This window comes from Hyaena hyaena, unplaced genomic scaffold (genome assembly GCF_003009895.1).
Source record: "Hyaena hyaena isolate Hyena2069 unplaced genomic scaffold, ASM300989v1 scaffold_144, whole genome shotgun sequence".
Lineage (NCBI taxonomy): Eukaryota > Metazoa > Chordata > Mammalia > Carnivora > Hyaenidae > Hyaena > Hyaena hyaena.
In genome coordinates, this window is record NW_024080776.1 from 1,509,853 (window position 1) to 1,531,212 (window position 21,360).

The 21,360-nt window shown below is 42.5% G+C and overlaps 1 protein-coding gene across 1 annotated transcript; it reads left to right on the forward strand.

Annotated features, from left to right (window-relative positions):
• The first annotated feature begins 3,266 nt into the window (after nt 1-3,266).
• LOC120236096 (olfactory receptor 2A12-like) lies at nt 3,267-4,214 on the forward strand. Its single transcript, XM_039238725.1, is given in 1 exon segment — nt 3,267-4,214. A coding segment is annotated over 1 exon segment (948 nt).
• The last annotated feature ends 17,146 nt before the right edge of the window (nt 4,215-21,360 follow it).

Consider the following 21,360-nt stretch of genomic DNA (forward strand, 5'->3'; position numbering starts at 1 on the left):
CTGGTCATTTGTATTTGGGACTGAAGGAAGGGTTGAAGAGTTTCCTTCCTTGGGCATCCCCAAGAATGACAAAGGAGCCCGCTCTTCTCTGACCAGCTCACTGGGGGAGAGGTGTAGGGGGTGCCTGCCCTCACTGAACCGGAGTGAGATCTCCAGTGCACTTTCCAGCCTTGCACAGGTCCCTCTCAGGAGCACCATACCAGCCCCACACCTGGATATGTTCTGGGGTCTCTTCTTTTTTCTGCACCCAAAGAGCAGAGGCTGGGAAGGGACAGGGAAGTGGTGACAGGTGGAGAAATGAGAATGGGTATGAATATGGTGTTTTCCTAGCCCGGGGGCTTGATCTAATAATTTCTTCATGAGTGCTTTGAGAGAGGCAGTAGGCATAATGGTTAGAACCTGGCAGGCTATGCAGCCAGAGACCCAACACTGAAACAGGCTCCCAAAGGAGTCTGCAGTCCCTGCTAGATACTGTGGAGAGATCTAGAAGAGACATAGCCTCTGCCCACAGCCTGACTGGGAAGATAATACGGAAGATTTACAAGGCTAGATAGATTGAGTAAGGAGGAGGAAACCCCAGGCTGAGCTGTGAAGGTAGCTGGGATATGGAGAAGCAGAAAGAGCTATGGAAGGCACTCCCAACAGATAAGCAGCTTGAAGGAAGCAAGGTAGAGATCCACATGGCAGGTATGGCTGATACTGAGAAAGCCGGGTAGCTTGGAATATTTGTATCTCAAAGAGAAGGGCCTCCCAGCTGCCCAGACTATAATCCTTTTGGTGACCATGTTGTTAATATCATGGCCCAGAAGACTCATTTAGGACTGGTGAATCACAGACTTGAAGGATGGTTAAAACCAGGTGGGAGAGCCCTTAAATTCCAGGCTAAGGAACCATGAGAAAGGACATAATAGATGAAGCAGTACTGGTGGCCAGTGGGTGAACTGGGAAAGAGACCAGGAAGCAGCCCCTACAAAAGCCCAATCTGGGGTGTGGACAGGTGGAAAGAAGGATATGATCTCCTCCTTTGCAGCCCTCATCATCCTGGCTTTGGGGTTGGCCTGGCATCACTGATCAGTCCTTATCTCTTGGAAGTTTCCCCTCAATGTCTAAGATTCTGAGCTTCCCTTTTCCTCTCTTCTTCACTACCACTCCTGATCTGAGACCTTTTTCTTCTTCATCCATTTTCTGGTGTTCCCTAAAGCTCTGCACAAAAATATCATACCATCTTCTTTTTCCCAAACAGCCTCAAACAATGTTCCCACTTTCCAGATCCCCACCAGCACCCTGTAGCAATCAGTCCTCACAATTGTATTTTCAGCCCTGTCCTCTGGAGCTGAGATATTTGAAAATGCCAGGATAGCTCTTCTCTGCTCCCTTCACCCCCTCCTTCCACTCAGCTGCCCATTATCTAAATCCCTACCTTTTGTAGAATACTGTCAATAGACCAGGTATATTTCACACAACCTCCACTATGGAGGAGGTATTACAGATGAAGAATAATATGGGACTCTAGAGGCTAAGTGACTTAGGGGCAGGTACAAAGGCTATGAGACTCAGGCTTGTGGACACTGAGTCTATCTATGCTCTATGTACTCTCCTCTGCTCTGGTCTCACGTCTCTAACTCCCAGAAGGAATCTCTTGCCAACACAATCCTGTTCAGCTGACTTCCCAGCTCAGCCTTCCCCCTGGTGTTCATGGTACAGATGTGATCATGAGTCTCCAGGCTGGTATTCCTGTATCAAAGAATAGCAGAGCTGGAAATTTCCTTTGGAGTGGGCACGTACAGCAGCCTCACTTTAAAAAAAAAGGGGCTGTTGGGGCACCTGGGTGGCTCAGTCAGTTGAGGTCCGACTCTTGATTTTGGCTCAGGTCATGATACTATGGTTGCGGGATTGAGCCCCACCTCAGGCTCCACACCAAGTATGGAGCCTGCTTAAGATTCTCTCTCATTCTCTCTCTGCTCCCCTGTCTCTTTCTCTAAAATAAAAATAAAAATAAAAATAAAAATAAAAATAAAAATAAATGGGGCTGTGAACATACCAAATTTGAGACAGAATTAGGACCGGCCCTTTGTGGTCTTTGATTTGCTGTTCTGACTTCTTTTTTAAAAACTTTTTATGTGTTTATTTTATTTTGAGAGACAGAGACAGAGAGCGAGTGGGGGAGGGACAGAGAGAGAGGGAGACACAGAATCTGAAGTAGGCTCCAGGCTCTGAGCTGTCAGCACAGAGCCCAACGCAGGGCTCGAACCCACGGACTGTGAGATCATGACCTGAGCCAAAGTCGGACGCTTAAATGACTGAGCCACCCAGGCGCCCCAGCTCTTCTGATTTCCAGACTCATTCCACTTATACTAACCCCTTAACTTGTCTAGTGTTTTATATTTAGCCTAATGTCTTGACATACAGAATCTTATATGTTCCTTTGCATTACTCTGTACCACAGTTGCTTCATCTCTAACAGGTGGGATGACTGAGGCCAATGGAAGGGATTTGCTCAAGGTCACACAGCTGGGTAAGTGATAACCCTGGGACATTCATGAAGAGATGAATTTAAAATGTGGTCATGAGGTAGTAATTGTAAGGATTCAACAGAAAATCCCACAGGTATCCAAGCACAAGAAACAAAGGGGGAACTGGAGGTAAGCAAGTCAGGAGCCAGAGCCATGCTCTCAGTGACTGGGGGGGTGTGAGGTCTCTTCTCTGCTGCCCAGCATGTCTGCTCTTTATCATTTCTGCAAAGGCTTCACTTTTCTTCTCTATCAGCTCCCCTGTAACTTTGGCTACCACCACACTGACTCTGGTTGTTACTACCTCAGGCACACACAGCCCACTGATATAGACTTCCAGTGTTGTCATTTTGAATTCTCAGCAGAGAATTGTCCCCCAGACTGAGGCAGGTGTATATCTTTGATAGAATTCAGCAGTGTCCAGGGGTTGGCTGGGTCCCCTGCTACAAACATGGCTACCTATTGCCTTGCCTTCTATGGGTGAGGATAATTTCCAGAGAAGGACCTGTGGGCAGTCAGGCATACTATATTCTATTACAGGTATGAATCCAGATCCTCTGACTTATTTCCCAGTGCCAGAGCTGCCCATCTTTCTTTCACTTTGTATCCAACTCAACAAAAGTTTTATGAAATTCATGTGAGCTACTGTGCAAGGCGCTATGTGTGTATGACTCAGCTTCTGTCAACTCTGTCTTTCTTTCCCCAAGGCCAAGGACAGAACAGGGAAGTCATTGTCTCCTTAATAGACAGATCATAATGCAGAGCCTCAGCAAGGAGAACTACAGCTTTGTGTCTGAATTCATCCTCCTTGGCTTCTCCAGTGAGCCACAAGTCAGAATAGCCCTGTTCTCCTTCTTCCTTCTCCTCTAACTCATAACTCTTCTAGGCAATGGACTTATTATCACCCTGATCTACCTGGACTCACACCTCCACACGCCCATGTATTTCTTTCTCAGCATCCTCTCCTTGGTGGACATGAGCTATGTCACTACCACCATGCCCCAGATGTTGGTTAATATGGTGTGTCCAAAGAAAACCATCTCCTGGGGAGCTTGTGTAGCCCAAATGTTCATCTTCATGGTCCTGGGTATTGCTGAATGTGTGCTCTATGCCATTATGGCCTATGACAGGTATGTGGCCATTTGCTTCCCCCTCCACTATCCCCTGCTCATTGGTCGCCCCATTTGTATCAAGATGGTCACAGGCTGTTGGGCCATTAGCATAGCTGGGGCTCTGATCTACACTGTCTTCACCATGCGTTTGCCTTATTGTGGCCCCTACAAGATAAACCACTTCTTCTGTGAGGTCCCTGCTGTTCTAAAGTTGGCCTGCGCAGACACATCTTTCAATGACCATTTGGACTTCATCTTGGGTTTCATCTTGCTCCTGGTCCCATTCTCCCTCATCCTGGTCTCTTATGTCTGCATCTTTGCGTCCATCTTAAGAATCCACTCAACCCAGGGGAGGCTCAAGTCTTTCTCCACATGTGCCTCTCACATCACTGTGGTCATCATGTTCTACGGGCCAGCCATGCTAATGTACATGAGGCCTGGCTCCTGGTATGACCCAAAGCAGGACAAGAAGCTAGCCCTGTTTTACAATGTTGTCTCTGCCTTCCTCAACCCCATCATCTACAGTCTCCGGAACAAAGATGTAAAGGGGGCCTTTCTGAATGTACTTGGTAACAGAAGGGCAGCTCAGTGATCCAGGATGTTTCAAAGTTGTCCAGAGTCATGGACAGCAATGACTATGTCATGGTTCAAGACCATTGCTTTATTGCTTTTCTTGGGTTCTCTCCTCACCTCTGGAAGGAGGTTTCTGTCAGTTCAATCAAATCACAGTCAAATGTTTAACATGCACACATGCTTTTCTACAGTGTAGAGGATTTGGAGTAAAAATCATGTAAGGAGTAGACAGATCATATGGAAGCATAGTCTTGCATTACTATATGACATGCACATACAAGTAAGAATTAGCACTGTTTTTTGCACTAGAAGCTATAAATTCCAAGCTAGAACTATTTTAGACACATCTGTGTAACAAAGTGGCTGATATTTGATTTGATCTGTACTCAGCTTTTGATACAAACTCTTACCTGATATTACTATCTAAATCTTACTTTTGAGAAAATAAATACTGTATATATTTTATAAAAGAAAAGCATGTGTGTGTATGTATCTCTATATATCTGTATGCATATATCTATCTCTATATAGAGAGAAAGGGAGAGAAAGAGGCAGAGACTCACAAAGAGAAATAACAGAAATAAAATAACAAAGATCCCATTTTTCTATATCCCAAATAAACCCGTGTTGGGGTGCCTGGGTGGCTCAGTAAGTTAAGCATCTGACTCTTGATTTTGGCTCAGGTCATAATCTCATGGTTTGTGGCATCAAGCCCTGTGTCAGGTTCAGTGCTGAGCGTGGAGCCTGCTTGGAATTCTCTCTCTTTCCCTCCCTCAAAATAAATAAATAAATTAAAAAAAATAAAATATATTTAAAAATAAACACTTGTTAGTATTTTGCCATATTTAGTCAAAGCCTTTTTTTTCTTTTTTAAAAAGGATTAAATAATTACAGATATAGTTAAAGTGCCCTTTGAATATTCTCAGCTCCTCTGAATCAACCACTATCATTAAAATTAAGTCTACTCCATGTAGTTTTAAACTTTTGCTTACAATTGCATCCATAAGCAGCACACAGAGTTGTTCTTGCATGAATTTGAAAATTTATAATGGTAGCATGGTATCTGTATTATGAAAACACTATAATTCAACATCCTGTTTCTGACATCTAACCATTCAATATACACAAGCCTAATTCATTCTTTGCAGTGAGCATTTGATTATGCCACTTCTCATTTACCTAATTCTTTATTGTTGAACATTTTTCCATCGTAAGTATTCTTTTCCTAGGATTTGTATGTAGTGATGGACTCGGCATTATAGATCATAGAATCAAAGAAATTTCTAGTTTACTAGATACTCCTAAATTATTCTTCCAAATAATTATACTGATACACACCTCTAGTTCTCATCAACACTTGATACTATTTATCTATCTCAAATATCCTAAACTTGCTACCTATCTCATGTATGGAAAGTGGTAACATCATTTTTTGGTTTCATTTGTAATTCCCTGGTTGCTATTGAACTTAGCATTTTTTCATAAGATTTTTGATAGTTTTGGGTAGTAAGTTCTGGACTCAGACTCCTGTGTTCTAATCTCAATGCTACCCTTTACTAACTCAGTGGTAATGGGTGAAGTACCTAACTTCTCTGTCTTAGTTTCCTCTTCTGTTAATGGGAAGAAAATAGTATGAACCTCAGAAGTTTGTTGGAAGGATTAAATGAGACAATACATGTAAAGATTTGTCATAGTGAAAAACAAATCGTAAATGTTCAGTGAATATGCGATATTGTTTGCCTTTTCTTTTCTTTTTTTTTATTTTAAATATTTTTATTTATTTCTAGGAGAGAGAGAGACAGCACGAGCAGGGGAGGGTCAGAGAGAGAGGGAGACACAGACTCTGAAATAGGCTCCAGGCTCTGAGCTGGCAGTCAGCACAGAGCCTGACGCGGGGCTCGAACCCATGAACTGCGAGATCATGACCTAAGTGAAAGTCAGACACTTAACCGACTAAGCCACCCAGGCGCCCCTGTTTGCCTTTTCTTGACTTGTAGTTTATTATATATTTTGGATATTGCTTCTTTGTTACATTCACTGAAGATATGTTTTCCTCAGTTTATTGTTTGTTTTCTTTATTGCCAAAGTAGTACATGTTTATTCTTAAACTTTTATAAAAAAAAAAGATGCAAACAAGAAGAAAATGAGGGGGGGTGCCTGGGTGGCTCAGTCAGTTATGTGTCTGACTCTTGATCTCAGCCCAGGCTTGATCTTGGGGGCGTAAATTCAAGTCCCACGTTGGGCTCTAAGTTGGGTGTGAAGCCTACTTATAAGAAGAAGAAGGAGGAGGAGGAGGAGATGAAAATCATCCATTACCTTAGACCTGGAGATAATTACTGTTAACATTTCAATGTCTATTTTAAGGTTTAAAATATTTTTAATTGTTTTTATTAATATTTTTGAAGAAATATAATACAGTTATTAAACTATTATGTGTTTTCATGATTTCTTAAAAGTTTTAAACACTCTATTTTTTGGTCATATTCTCATTTTATTTTATTCTATTTTTTAAAGTAGTTGACATACAGAACGTAGTTTCAGGTATTCAACATAATGATTCAACATCTCTATGCAATATGCTGTGCTCACCACAAGTGTAGCTACCCTCTGTCACCATAGAACACTATTACAATATCATTGACTATATCTCATGCTATCTCTTTTATTCCCATGACTTATTCATTCCCTAATTGGAAGCCTGAATCTGCCACTCCCCTTTGCCCATTTTGCCTATCCCTTCACCTCCCTACCTTCTGGCAATCATCAGTTTGTTCTCTGTATTTATAGGTCAAATCCTACTTTCTGTTTGCATGTTTATTTTTTTGTGTTTTAGATTCCACATATGAATGAAATCATATAGTATTTGTCTTTCTCAGTCTGACTTACTTTACTTAGCATAATACTCTTTAGGTGGCCCATCCATGTTGTCATAAATAGCAAGGTCTCATTCTTTTTTATGGCTATGTAATGATTTTTTCAATTGAATTACACAATATGTATTTTCCTGTAACTTGATTTATTTACTCAATAATAGGTTTTGGCATTTATCATGTTGATTTGTTTTCATTGCTAAAGAGTATTCTTTTCTTTTTATTTTGATGAATAGAATAATGGCTTTTAATAAATAGAATTTTTAATGAATTTAATGAATCTTTTCCTTTATGGCTTTTCTTAAATGAACATGTATCAAAGATTTCACTGAGCTCATTAATTCATGAAGTAACTTGTAAGATGTTAGGATTGGGTCAAAGTATATTCTCTACTGGAAACATGTCATTTGCATTTCTATGAATAGGAATTATTTGCATGATTATAGACAGAAATCATTTGTCTTGCTACCAGTTTTATAGCACTTAACAGTTACATCTGTAGAATTATAAAATATCCAAGGCCGTAGAAAATCAATTAAAATAGTACACCCTTATAAAGTCAGATAATCCTCAGAGAGTCTACTAAACAACATCTGGCACTGTACCAACAGGGCACCAAGAAATCCCTTTTGCCTTTTTGCAAGTCTTGCATGATTTTTTTTTTCTTACAACACCCATTCTTGTGATCTTAAATAATCTTTAAAAATCATCTTGATTAAAAAAAAAAATACCGGTCTCATTATGTCTGGCCTCGCTGTTTATATAGGTGTAGCAGAATGTTAGCCATATGGACCATCTGTAATTTGCTTTGCAAATCTAGAGACATGCAGTATTGATCCACTTCTAAAGCCATAGAGTGAATTTCTGCCTGTAAGTTTTCACATGAAATTTCACATTAGATTTTTAAAATTCTCTATTATTTGCTATCCTAAGGCTGGAACCAATCCAAGAAATTAACTCCTTCAAATTTTCCTATAGTACCCATAAATTTGGGTGAATTACTTTCTTATTAAGGCTCCAAAATTTGCTTAAGTTTCCTGCTGACCAGTGGGTGACATTTCTTAATATCTATAAGATTGGGACCTTGTAAGTCAGATAACAGGTCAGTTTTTCTGGGAGTGCTTTGTAGAGATTGGATTCACAAATAAAGTCAACTCAACCCTTGCTACTTAATAGTGGCTCAGCATGACTGCTTAAGAGGTAATAATTTTTAAATATGATCTTTTTAAGCAATCAGCTTGACCAAGTATATCTTGGTTAAAAAGAAGACATAATTATTGAATGTATACTAATAAGTAAAGAGACTAATTTAAATGTCTCAATTGTGGTAAGTTAGTAAAAATCAGGTATCAGTTAAGAATGTTTCACTGCAATTAAAAAAAAGTGGATCTACTAAATCCAGTGTTAGAGACAGCTTGAGGAGAAAGAGGAAAAGTTTTCTCATATATCCAAAACACCCAGAACATTAAAAACAATAGCAACAATAATCCAAATAAATCATCTCATTGGTTTATTTCACTCTATTTGATTAACTCTTGCTCTGCTGAACCTTGGACCAGCAGCTAATATCACAAAGTCACGCAGTTGTTGGCAAGAGTCAGTTCCTCACTGGCTGTTGCACCGATGGTTTCAGTTCCCTGTTGTCTGTTGGCCAGTAGCCACCCTCTGTTACTTGTCACATGGACTTCCCCAAAGGGGAGTTCAACAAGCCAACTTACTTCACCAGAGCAAGAAACCGAGAAGAGCCAGAGAGAGAGAGTTCAAGCAAAATGGAAGTCAGTCTTTTATTATCAAATCTCAGAAGTAATATCTCATCTCTTTTGCCCTATTTTATTCATTAAAAGGAAGATGATGGGTTCCACCCACACTCAAGTGGTGGGGATTACACAAAGGTGTGACTACCAGGAGATAGGCATTACTAGGGGCTATCTTAGAAAGCTGACTGCCTGGGAGGTACCTGAATGGAGATCAGACAGGAAATGGCAGTTGGTAATCTTGCATAATTTTTCCCCCAGATAGGAACCATTGAAGGTTCTTGAGCAGGGGAGGAGCCAAGTCAGAGCTAAAGGTTAGCTGAAGATGAGTATAGGAGCTATGTGAATACTTATTGCCTACAGAGCCTATGTGATATTGTGATTTATAATAAGGAATATATATATAGTCTTCTGGTTCCTTGCACAGAGCTCCTAAGAACCTCAGATTTTCCTAAGTGATGAGAGCCATAAAGGTGTCTTTTGTTGTGTTAATGAGGTGACTTATGAACAACCAGTGGAGCCAACCATGTGATTAGAGAACTTTCAGTCCCATCTTCAACCTCCTGGGAGAAGAGAGGAGCTGGAGCTGGAGCTCAATCACCAATGGCTAGTGATTTAATCAATCACAGCTATGTAATGAAGCCATCATCAAAACCCAAAAGGTTGGGTTCAGAGAACTTCTGGGTTGGTGAACACTTGGATGTGTTGGGAGAGCAGGGCACGTGGAGAAGGTTTGGACGCCCCATGCCCCTTCCTGCATAACTTGACCTGTTACGCATCTCTTCCATCTGGTTATTCCTAAGTTACATCCTTTTACAACAAACTGTTAATCTAGTAAGTAAAAGTTTCTCTGAGTTCTATAAGCCATTAACAAATTAGTTGAACCCAAGGAGGGGTCAGATGCACAGGTGACAGCTTGGACTTTTGGTTGACATCTGAAGTAGGAGAGTAGGAACAGTCTTGTAGGACTGAGACTTTAACCTGTGGGATCTGACCCTATCTCCAGGTATATTGTGTCAGAATTAAGGTGATCTGTAGGCACCGACTGGTATGGGAGAGCTACTTGGCCGCATGGGGAAAAACCCACATTGGAATTTGGCATCAGCATTGTCACCCTGGCAGTTGAGGAAGAAGATGGGTTACACACCTACAGTCCCTGAGTGCTTGGGGTGGGCAGCCAGGGAGAGGACATTCCAGGCTGGGCCAGGGAAATGCTGGGAAAGAAACAGCCTCCAAGAGTGTGAGGAGATCTCTGGGGTGGAAGCTTCCCCGTGGGCCAGGCAAAGGTCTCTAGTCTTGAGGGTCTCAGATGGAGCAGAAGTCAGATTTAGCTGGTTGAGGACACCACCAAATCCTGAGCTTCCCTCAATGAAAGCAAGAGGCCTCGTAGCCTGGTCAGTGCTGCAGTGGACTCTCTGTGGGAGTCAGGCTCAGGAGAGCAGGGAACAGGAGAGAGACCCTGTCACTGAGGAGGAAGCTCTAGGCCCTCAGTGTGACTACAGTAGGAGAGAAAGGGAACTTCAACCAGGGAGTACAGGGCACAGAGAGACTCCAGGGCTCGCAGCCCTGACTTCCCACACCCTACTGCACTCAAGAGGCAGCCAAGTATGAGCCGAGTGTCCCCGCCTGAGGAGCCCTCCTGTCCCAGAAGCCAGGCACTTGGGCTCAGCTCTCAGTGGCCTCTCCCTCATGGAGATCTCAACTAAATCATACCTATGTAATGAAGCCAAACCCCAGTCTGGCTCCTGGGGGACATATTGGGCCAAGTTCCAAATGCAGTGCCAGCCCCCTGGGTCATCTGTGAGCAACTGGCCTTCTCGTGCCTGGAAAGGATAGACCCTGAAGTTTTTTTTTTTTTTTTTTGCCCCCCAGGCAGGACTGATCTCCTCCCCACCCTTGGGCCAGAGACATCAAAAGAAAGGGCTCCACGGTCTTTGCTGCTGCCTCAAAACTGCAGGATGTAAGTTTTTTCTGTTACCTGTCTTTAGCACTTATTGGCACAGTCTGGCCCCTTCTCTCTTGCTCTTCTCTCTACCAAGAAGAAAAAAGCTTCTTGGGGTGCCTGGGTGGCTCAGTCGGTTAAGTGTCCAACTTCGGCTCAGGTCATGATCTCACGGTTCGTGGGTTCGAGCCCCGCATCGGGTTCTGTGCTGACAGCTCAGAGCCTGGAGCCTGTTTCAGATTCTGTGTCTCCCTCTCTCTCTCTGCCCCTCCCCTGCCCATGCTCTGTCTCTCTCTGTCTCAAAAATAAATACAAATTAAAAAAAAAGAAAAGAAAAAAGCTTCTCACAAGTGATTTGAAATGCCAGAACATACCCTCAAAGGGCTGATACCTGAGAGCCAATAGGCAATTTAAGATCTCATGGGCACCATCCTTTATAAGACGCATGAGGAAATGTACCCATGTCCCACACTAAACATAATTAATGTATCTCTTACTATGTAACTATGTAAAAATTGAATGAGTTCACACTAACTTGATAAAATGTTATATCAAAAATCATTTAAATATTTATTAAGTTTTATTTTGTGAGATCCCTATTTTTCAGCAAATATTCTTTGCTTTAGGGTCTCTGACACGTCTGTAGATTATGAAAGCCCATGGACCCTAGACACTTTGCCTGCAGTACGTAATGGATGAAACAACCCTGGGGTTGCCACTTGGCAGTGGGAGAGGACAATTTCTTGGCCTCCATCACCTTAGACCTCCCAGGGTGCCTCATTTTTCCCCCCTGGGAAAGAAGGAACAGCTGAGAAGAGGGCTAACCTCAAGGCCCATCTGAGTGTTCCCCCCCAACCCCAACACACACACACAACCTCCCCAGCATCCACAATGCCACCCTGGCCAGACCTGGGCCTCCAGTAGGTGTGGCCTGAGGTCCCTGGGGAGTGATGCTCCTTAGCGGGAGCCTGGGCTAGAGGCTGCAGGGACTGTCCTGACTAGGGCCCTGGGGCCACATGCCACTCAGGAGTGGCCCCTGAGTCTGAGGGAGCCCTGCCCACAACCCCCTTCCCTGCAGGGTTAAAAGTTCAGGACAGCAGTGACCCTGGCCATCCTGGAGACAAGCGGGGATACTGGCTGCCCCCCTCACCCAGCCTTGCAGCGAGGTCGGGTAGGAACCCAGCCTGATCTTCAGTCCTGCTTACCAGCTGCCTATCTCTATCCCCATGTCTGTGTGAGTGTGAGTACGACTGTCTGCCTGTCTCTCTCTGGCCTGCTATCTTCTGTCACTGCCTCTCTTTCTCTATCTTGCTTTTCATCCCTCTCCGTCGATCTCTTTCTGCCTCTGTTTCTGCTTGCTGCTCTATTTCTCTGCCTCCAGATGTCTGTCTCTCTGCCCCTCTTCCTGCAGCTCTGGCTTGGCTGTGCTGACTGATCTTCAGCTCACTCTGCCCCTCTTGCCCTGTTGACTCCTCCGTGTATTGCTCGCTGGCCCACAGCACGAGTCTTTGGCAAGGCCTCTCTCCACCTTTCCCTGGTCCTCCTCCTCTCTGCCTCTGCTGCCTCTGACTCACATGGACTTCTCCCCTGGGTTTCCCTGGGTCTCCCCCTTGAACCTGACTCTTGGCCCAATCGCTCCTTCACCTTCCCGCCCTCTCAGCCTCCACCTCTCTGTCCCTGTCTGGTCTGCAGTCACCCACCTTCTTGATCTCCACTTCCAGCTCCTTCTCTCTTCTCTCTCCACACCCCTGTCCTACGGCCGCTGTCTCTCCTCCGCTGCTTGGTCTCCACCAGCTCTTTGCAGTGCAGTGGTGCTGGGCAGCCCTCCTGTGGTTCCCACCCACTTTCACAGCACCGCAGACCATCACCCGTCTTCTCAGCTCCCACCTCTTTCCCTTCCGCGTCTTCTCCTTCTTTCATCCCGCTGATTCTCTTGCCCTGGATCTCCACTCCTCCATGGCTCTTTTCTTCAGTCCTTTCTCCTCTTCCTTCACAGAGAGAAGAATGACCTTCCACCTTCTTCCTCCTTTCTCTCTCCTGTCTGTGCCCCTCACATTCTGGTTCACTGTGCCTCTCTGCCTCCTTGTCATTTGTGTGGGAGTCTCTTTTTCCCTCTCAGGGCCTCTCTATCTTTTCCCATCATTTTCTCTGCTTTTATTGCTTTCTGGGTCAAGTCTTCTGTTTCTCTGCGTCATGCTAGCACCTGCAGGTCAGCGTTGATACTGGGAGAGGGTGTATGTGTGTGTATGTGTGTGACAGGGGAAAGGGCTGGAGAAAGGAAAAGGAAGGAGGAATCATATATCTTCAGAACCTGACAGAATTAATTATTACTGTAATCAACCTCCATTTTTACTGATAAGAAGTAATTACTGGCTCTGAGTCATAGCAGTAAATAGCAACAGCAAAAATCTAAAATTCTTGAGTCTTTCATCTCCTAGCTGTGCTGCAGAAGAGTAGATATGAGAAGAGGAGATAAATATAAGGGTCTAAGTAAAAAAGCAAACAGTTTTCCTCTAATTTCTATTACATACTAACAAGGGGCCAAGGCTGGCACCCCCAGCCCCAAGCCACACACAACCTGGGGATTAGAGGCTCACCCCCTACCAGGACCTTGCAATCACACAATCCATTTCTGTCCTCTTACTGATACAGGTCATCATCAAACCTGGCTGTGAAAGAGTCAGAGCCTGAGGCTCAGAGAGGCCAAGCAGCTGACCCTGAGACACACAGCAAATCGGCCAAGGAGAGTGAGAGAAGAAATCAGTCCCTAGGCTGCATTCTGGACAAAGACAAACTCATCAAAGGCCAAGGAGTCCTGGGGTACAGAGGCTTGTCACCCACATTTTCTCTGCTTTCTCTGTCCTCAGGCTGCAGGCACAATTTGGAGGTAAGACCTGAGTAGCCTCTTATCACTATGGCCCTTATTTAAGTACCTCTCAGGAGCTGGGAGAAAATGTAGCTTGCAGCATCAGATTCCCTCTGTCCCTAAGTCCCATTCCTGGTTCAAAGCTCATCTCTGAGAGCAGCACCTGGACTAGGGCTCAAGCCATGTGGATACTCATACTTGAGACACTCTTGCTGTGTAAGCTTAGGCCGGTCACTTCCCCTCTCTGGGCTTTGGTAAAACAAGAGGATTGTGCTAGTGGTTATCAAATTGAGTTTCAAGTTTGTAACTAGTAAGAGGAGCCACCAGAAGCCATGTGTGTCTGGGTAAGGAGGGCGTGAATGGAGTAGGTGCTGAGCTCCTGCAGAAGTCTGTCTTTGACAAAGCCTGAAAATGCATAACTCAGGAGCTGTAAGACCCCATGTCCTGCTCCTCAACACCTCAGTGGTCCAACACGCATTTTCAATTCTGTTCTCAGGAAGCAGCCCATCTAGAGGACAGTGTCCCCTCAGTCACACATACCTCCCCTCCTGACTCAGCTTCAAGTATCTTCCATGGAGGACATTTAAGTACCACCTAGCCTAGACACCTAGGAGGCGTGGAATTGCGGGGCACTGGCACCCACTGCTCCATCTCTCCAGCTTCACCCCCTGGCCCCAGTCATCTCCAAATCCAGGCATAAGTAGAAAAGTACTGAATGTGTGTCCTAGAGGAGCCATTACAGATTACCCGCCACCCTCCTTTTACAGATGAGATCATGAGGGCCAGGAGACTGTGTGACATCTTGAAGCCATGCAGCCAACTAGTGGTCCAGTGAGCAGTAGGGCCCAGCTCTTATAGGACACAGAGGGGCAAAGACCGGGGAAGCTGGTGTGCCCAATGCGAAGGCTTGTGCACACGTTAAGAATTCTGTCTCTTTTATTGTTAATAATGAGCAATAGCCTTCTTGCCCTAGCTGGAGGGTAGATAGGGCGATGGGGAAAACAGGGCAAGGTATAGTCTGGGTCTACTGGGCAGCCTTATTCTGGTCTTCTACTCTGGTGAAGACCTACATCTGGGGGTGGGCTTCTTAGGAGGGAGCCCATATGTATCTTACAGGGCTGGGATCAGGAGTGGCTAGAGCTCAGAGCACCTTCCCCAGGGTAAGTTGGCCTCCTTCTTTCATTAGCTGACTCTTGTGGTGGTTCAGGAAGCAGAGACATATCTGTTTTATGTCCCCACCTGCCATGCTGGCCCAGGCAGAGACACCAACACCAATCCCTCAGGTGTTTTTGGCATTCGTTTACCACCTATTTTGTTCACCAGCATGAACCCAGGACTATCTTTTTTTTTTTTTTAAATTTTTTTAATGTTTTATTTATTTCTAGGAGAGAGAGAGACAGTGTGAGCAGGGGAGGGTCAGAGAGAGAGGGAGTCACAGACTGAAACAGGCTCCAGGCTCTGAGCTGGCAGTCAGCACAGAGCCCGACGCGGGGCTCGAACCCACGAACCGCGAGATCATGACCTAAGCGAAAGTCGGACGCTTAACCGACTAAGCCACCCAGGCGCCCCAAACCCAGGACTATCTTCACCCAACCTCCCAACATCTTGCAGAGTTCCCTCTATACAGATGAGGCTGCTCAGTTTACACAGCAAGAACAGCAAGCTACTCCTGAAGCCCACATGTGCCCGACTCCAAATCCAAGGCTTTGCTTTGCGTTGCTGCCTCACGTTATGATGGCCTGAGCTCTAGCCTCACTTCCCCTGGTTTTGCAGTCCCAGAGGTCTACTGGCCTCAGGAATCTGGAATCTCAGTTCATCTTCCTTTCTCCTGTGTGATCACACTTTCCCCCTTTGCAAGATGTCTGGTCTCATCCCAGATTGGGATGGGGTTACCATTCTATCTCCCAATCTGACGTCTCCACATAGGGGAGTCAACCTGAGTTTTCACCTCCCAAGTCATCTCCTATCCAAAACATGTTTACTCTAACCAAGATGTATATGTGCATTAAACTGCATAAGCTGGGGGCGCCTGGGTCACTCTGTCAGTTAAATGTCTGACTTTGGCTCAGGTTATGATCTCACTGTTCATGAGTTCAAGCCCTGCTCTGAGCTATCAGCATAGACTCTGTCTTTCTCTGCCCCTTTCCCACTCACACTATGTCTCTGTCTCTCAGAGAATAAATATATATCAAAAAAGTTATACATAGATGATAGATAGATAGATAGATAGATAGATCAATAGATAGATAAACTGTGTAAGCCGATTCCAGATGCAGCCAGTGGAGGAGATGAGCTAGCACAGCAAGAGGGGCTCTTTCTTCCATTCCCTCTGGCCCATCTCCAGTTCCTGCATCTTTCTCCATCTGCCATCTTCCTCTCTGTACTCACCCTTTGATCCAAACTTAAAAAAGAAGCCAAACCTTTAAGTACGTAGTGTCACATCTTCCTGCAGAAAGGTATAGTATTTTATTTCCCATAACAATATATTATGAGAATTCCTGTTTTATTGTAAAAGTGGCCAATGCCAGACATTATCATTTTAAAATAGTTGTTGCCAATTTTAGAGGTTGAAAACTTCATTGAGGTCTTAAGGTGCAATGTTTAAACATTATGGCAGTTAAACTTTTCTGTGGGTTCATTAGCAACTTGATCTCTTCTTTTGTGAATTAACTATTCACATTTCATTCTTGGTTGCTAGAGTTTTTCTTTATGTTTTAGAAGATATATTCTAATGACAATCACTTGTTTTCCACATATACCACAAATATCATTAGTGTTTTTTAACTTAGAGAAAATCATATTATGAAAAATATTTGTCTTTTCCTTTACTGTTTTGTTTTTGTGTTGATGTAAAAGGAAAAAATATTGGCATTTAGGCAGAAGGAACATGAGTGGATTGGGCATAATATGGGCACAGGGAAATTGAAAGAAAGAGAGCCACTTTTCTCTACACAGTTAAGTAGACAAGTGGTTCTCAAAGTGTGGTCCCACCCAGCAGGCAGCGTATGCATTCCCTGGGAACTTGTTACAAATGCAAATTTTCGGGCTCCACTCCAGACCTACTGAATTTTGGGAAACTCTGGGTGTGAAGCACAGCAGGGTGTGACAAGACTTCCAGATGGTTCTGATGCATGAAGCAGGGAGATAGGGAAGTGGGGTCTGTGGCTGGCTGCTCAGATGACAGGAGTGAGAAGTCCTAGAAGGGAGACAAGGTGAGATGGGATGAGGTTCCAGGAAGGAGCCTCAGAACTAGAGGAAGAAAAACCGATGCAAGGAGGGTCTAGGGACTTTACAGAATTAAATATGCAATTTTAAATTGTGCTTCCTTGTAAGACATCTTTGTCTTACAAAGAGAGAATAGGGATGAGCCACTGAAGGAAGGCAGGGGGCCAAGGGTTCAGTGAGAGGAGAAATGTTGAGACTAAAGTAACCAGGGATTCACAAGGAACCCCCAAAACTACTAAAAAACTAAGAAGGGGAAAGAATCTGACTCTCACAGCAGGTGGGATGAGGAGCTTTTTTGCCTTATGTACTTATAAAAGGAAGAGGGTTATCACCAGAGGCTGAAGGACTCCAAGCATTCAGGTCATGCTATAAAGATATCTCTTTGTTTCATCATAATGTAAACATTCACCCATATATTTTCCCCTAAGATGCTTTATAGTTTTTACATTTAACTATTTCATGTAGTTAGAATTTATCTCAGTAGGTGGCATAAAAGAACTTTCTCTACCTAGATCATCAACTGGTTGAGCAGTATTTGTTAAATAGCTTTCTGCCCTCTGATTTATAATCACCTCTTCATCACAGGCTGAGGTCCATTTCCAGGCTCTCTGTTCTGTCCCATCCAACTATGTAGCTGTGTTGGAGCTCACACTACATTTTTGTGGTATATACACTATATTATAGTATTATGGTATTATGTTTACTCCTTTGGAAGAGGGTCACAGATAAAATCCAGGATAACCAGTTAAATTTGAATTTCAGATTTATTTTTATTTGTTAAATCTGGCACTCTACTCCATCTTCATTGTCTTGTTTTTCCTTCAGTATTTCCTTGACTATTCCCACCTATTAATTTTTTTTTTATTTTTAAAATTAGTTAATTATTTTTTAAAAATTCACATCCAAGTTAGTTAGCATAGAGTGCAACAATTCAGTGATTTCAGGAGTAGATTCCTCAATGTCCTTTACCAATTTAGCCCATCCTCCCTCCCACAACCCCTTCTGCAGCCCTCTGTTTGTTCTCCATATTTAAGAGTCTTTATGTTTTGTCCCCCTCCCTGTTTTTATACTGTTTTTGCTTTCTTTCCCTTATGTTCATCTGTTTTGTATCTTAAATTCCTCATATGAGTGAAGTCATATGATATTCTCTTACTGACTAATTTCACTTAGCATAATATCCTCCAGTTCTATACATGTAGTTGCAAATGGCAAGATTTCGTTCTTTTTGATTACCAAGTAATACTCCATTGTGTATATGTATATATACCGCATCTTCTTTATTCATTCATCTGCCGATGAACATTTGGGCTCTATCCACACTTTGACTATTGTCAATAGCGCTGCTAGAAACATTGGTGTGCATGTGCCCCTTCGAAACAGCACACCTGTATCCCTTGGATTAATACCTAGTAGTGCAATTGCTGGATCATAGGGTAGTTCTATTTTTCATTTTTTGAGGAAACTCCATACTGTTTTCCAGAGTGGCTGTACCAGTTTGCATTCCCAATAGCAGTGCAAAAGAGATACTTTCTCCGCATGCTCACCAACATCTGTTGTTGTCTGAGTTGTTAATGTCAGCTATTCTGACACCCACCTGTTTTTCATGAGCTTCTGAGTCATATCATCAAGTTCTTACAAAATTATTCTATTGGTTTTAATTAGATTTGCATCACATATATAAGTAAGTTTGGAGATAAAATTTTGGTTTTTGTGGTTTGGGAGGGAGTGTTTTGTTTTGTTTTTGTCCAAGTTTAGTTTTTCTGTGCAGAAATATGGTATATCATTGAACTTAATCGAAGCTTCCTTTAGGTCCTTCAGAAAAGTTCTGCGGAATCTTCTGTTTGTTTTGTCCTTATTTGTATTGCTCTCATAGGTCCTGAACATTTCTTATGAGGCTCATTCTTAGGTATTTTTATATTTTGTTTATTGCTAGTTTTATAAATCTTTTTTCCCAATATTTCTGACTTCTTTCCAGTATAAAACATTTCTACTTTTTGGGGTATACCTTAGTTTTTAATCATTAAAAAATACATACTCCTTGTTGGGGAAAAAAAAGCAAATAGGACCAAAATGCAAAAAGAAAAAGAAAAGGAACTTCACTCATCCGTGATGCTCACTCACCACTATGGTAGATCTCAGTCCTCAATGATAAAAAATGCTAACATGTCTGTGTATATGTGTCAGCATTTTCTATGCATCTGATATGTGATTTAAAATACATTTTTTAAAAAAGTGTATGCATGCACATCTCTGTACACATGAGACCTTACTATGCATATTGTTCTTTAAATCTTTTTCCTCCTTTTTAAAAATAATTTAATTCCATTCATGGGGCTACTCCAGGATTCCAGGAGGAGCTGGGCCTGGGGAGAGGCACTGGGCAACTGGTGGCAGGTCAGGGTCAGTCCCTGGGGAGACCCAGTGAGAGCTTATCAAGGCCCAGCTGCCAGTGTCGCACAGGCTCCTGGGTCCCCACTTCTTTTTATATTAAGCCAACTTAACCAAACTCTTTCATTAGCTCTAGAACTGTATCAGCTGATTCTCTTGGGTTCCTAGAAAAGACAAGTATGGTATTTCCAAATTATTATAATTTTATGACCTTTATACTATTATTTCCTTGGCTTAAACTATTTCTTTGGCTACGCCTTTCTGAATAATCTTACATACTGGCAGTAATAGTAGCACACACTCTGCACACCACTAGAACAAGGATCATAAATTCAAATGCATGGCTGGGGGTTGGCAAGGAGGCAGTGTAACTGAGCAAAACTAGTCTATGAAAATTAATAAGGAAGGATAACGAATATGGTGAACTGGTGGGTTCACACTCCATCCAAAGGGAAATCGTATGCTCACTTCCTGCTGGCTGGTGGAACATGGGCCCATTATTGCCAACTCTAGCTTGTGATGCTGAAAATCTAGTATTTTATGTGTAAGCTCAACTTTTAAAAATATTGACAATTAATTCAACTTTTAAAAACCATACAAGCCAAACAAAATATATCTGTGGGTTATACTTGGTCTGCAGGTGACCATTAAATGACCTCTATGCTGTAGGTTTAGCGTTAAGCATGATGCTGGCTCTTTGTAACAGATATTCTTTATAATATCAGAGGAGTTTTTGGAGATGCTATATTAAGTGTCTTTGTGAGAGTTCACAAAACAGAAAGTTGAGAGCAATCTAAAAAGCCATAGGAACAAAGGGTATACAGTCAGAAATGGATAAGGAGGTGGGCTGGGGTACCCACCTGGGCAGAGTGCATATGCTTAGTTAACCCTTCCTGACAAATTGTAACTGCTCTTGACAAACTTCTCTTTCACAAAAGTCTGGGTTTTGTGGATTTACTTCTGTACAATTTCCTATTATCACTAGAATTTTTAATATATTCAGAACAAAATATAAACCTCTCTGAATCATAAGACCAAAAAAAAAAAAAAAAAAAACCAAACCAAACCAAAAAACCAATGACTATTGAAAGGTAGACCAGCCACAGGGAAAATTTTTAAATCTCAGCATGTTGGTCATCTCCAGCAAAAAAAAAAAAAACAAAAAAAAAAAAAAAAAAAAAACCAAACCAAAACAAAAAACCAATGACTATTGAAAGGTAGACCAGCCACAGGGAAAATTTTTAAATCTCAGCATGTTGGTCATCTCCAGCAAAACAACACCAATTTATTGGCACCATATGGACATATGTAAAAGAAGGCATCTTTGAAGAGTTTCCAACTTAGAAGTTATGATAAATGAAGAATAATTGTACAATATACACAGTGTTAAGATTATATCTTCTTTGCATGATGTGCTAGTATTATTCTTTTTATTTTAGTGACTCTAAAAATTGTTTATGGAACTATACTCACTTTATCCATGATCTTTCCTTGACTATAAAATATGCTTCATATTCTGGAAGACAATATTATAGTAAGCATTTGGTAAAACTTTGTTGCATAAGTGCCATCATTAATGAACACCAGTGAAGTCTTATTCACCAGAAAAAGCTAAATCTTAAATATTAACTCTAATTTTTTTCTGCATAGTATTTACTTTAACCTCCAATTCTAACCTTAGTCCTAATCCTAATGGTGAATTTTTAAAAAGATAAGCCTTAACCTAAATAATGAATATAATAGTCCTACCCTGATCCTAATCTAAAATCAAGAATTAGCAACCTCTGTAGTTCCAAGAGAAAACAGAAAATGGGGCAAATAGAAAAGAAAAGCTGTGTCAGGAAAAGGAAAAACAGATACCTACAAGCCAGAATGGAAACAGCATACAGCACTTCCCTGATTTGGTATTCACCATTTTCATCCCCATGTCCCTCAACTGAACCTAACCCCAATACCAGCCAAGCTACTATGGGAACATATCTCACAGTGCTTCCATTTGCCAATCCAAACTTCCCATTAAGAAACATAAATGAAATGAGTGTGAAAATTCCTTATACACCCTTGGCATAGACACTCAATAAACTACATATCTTCAAAACTCTTTAAACAGGCAAATCACG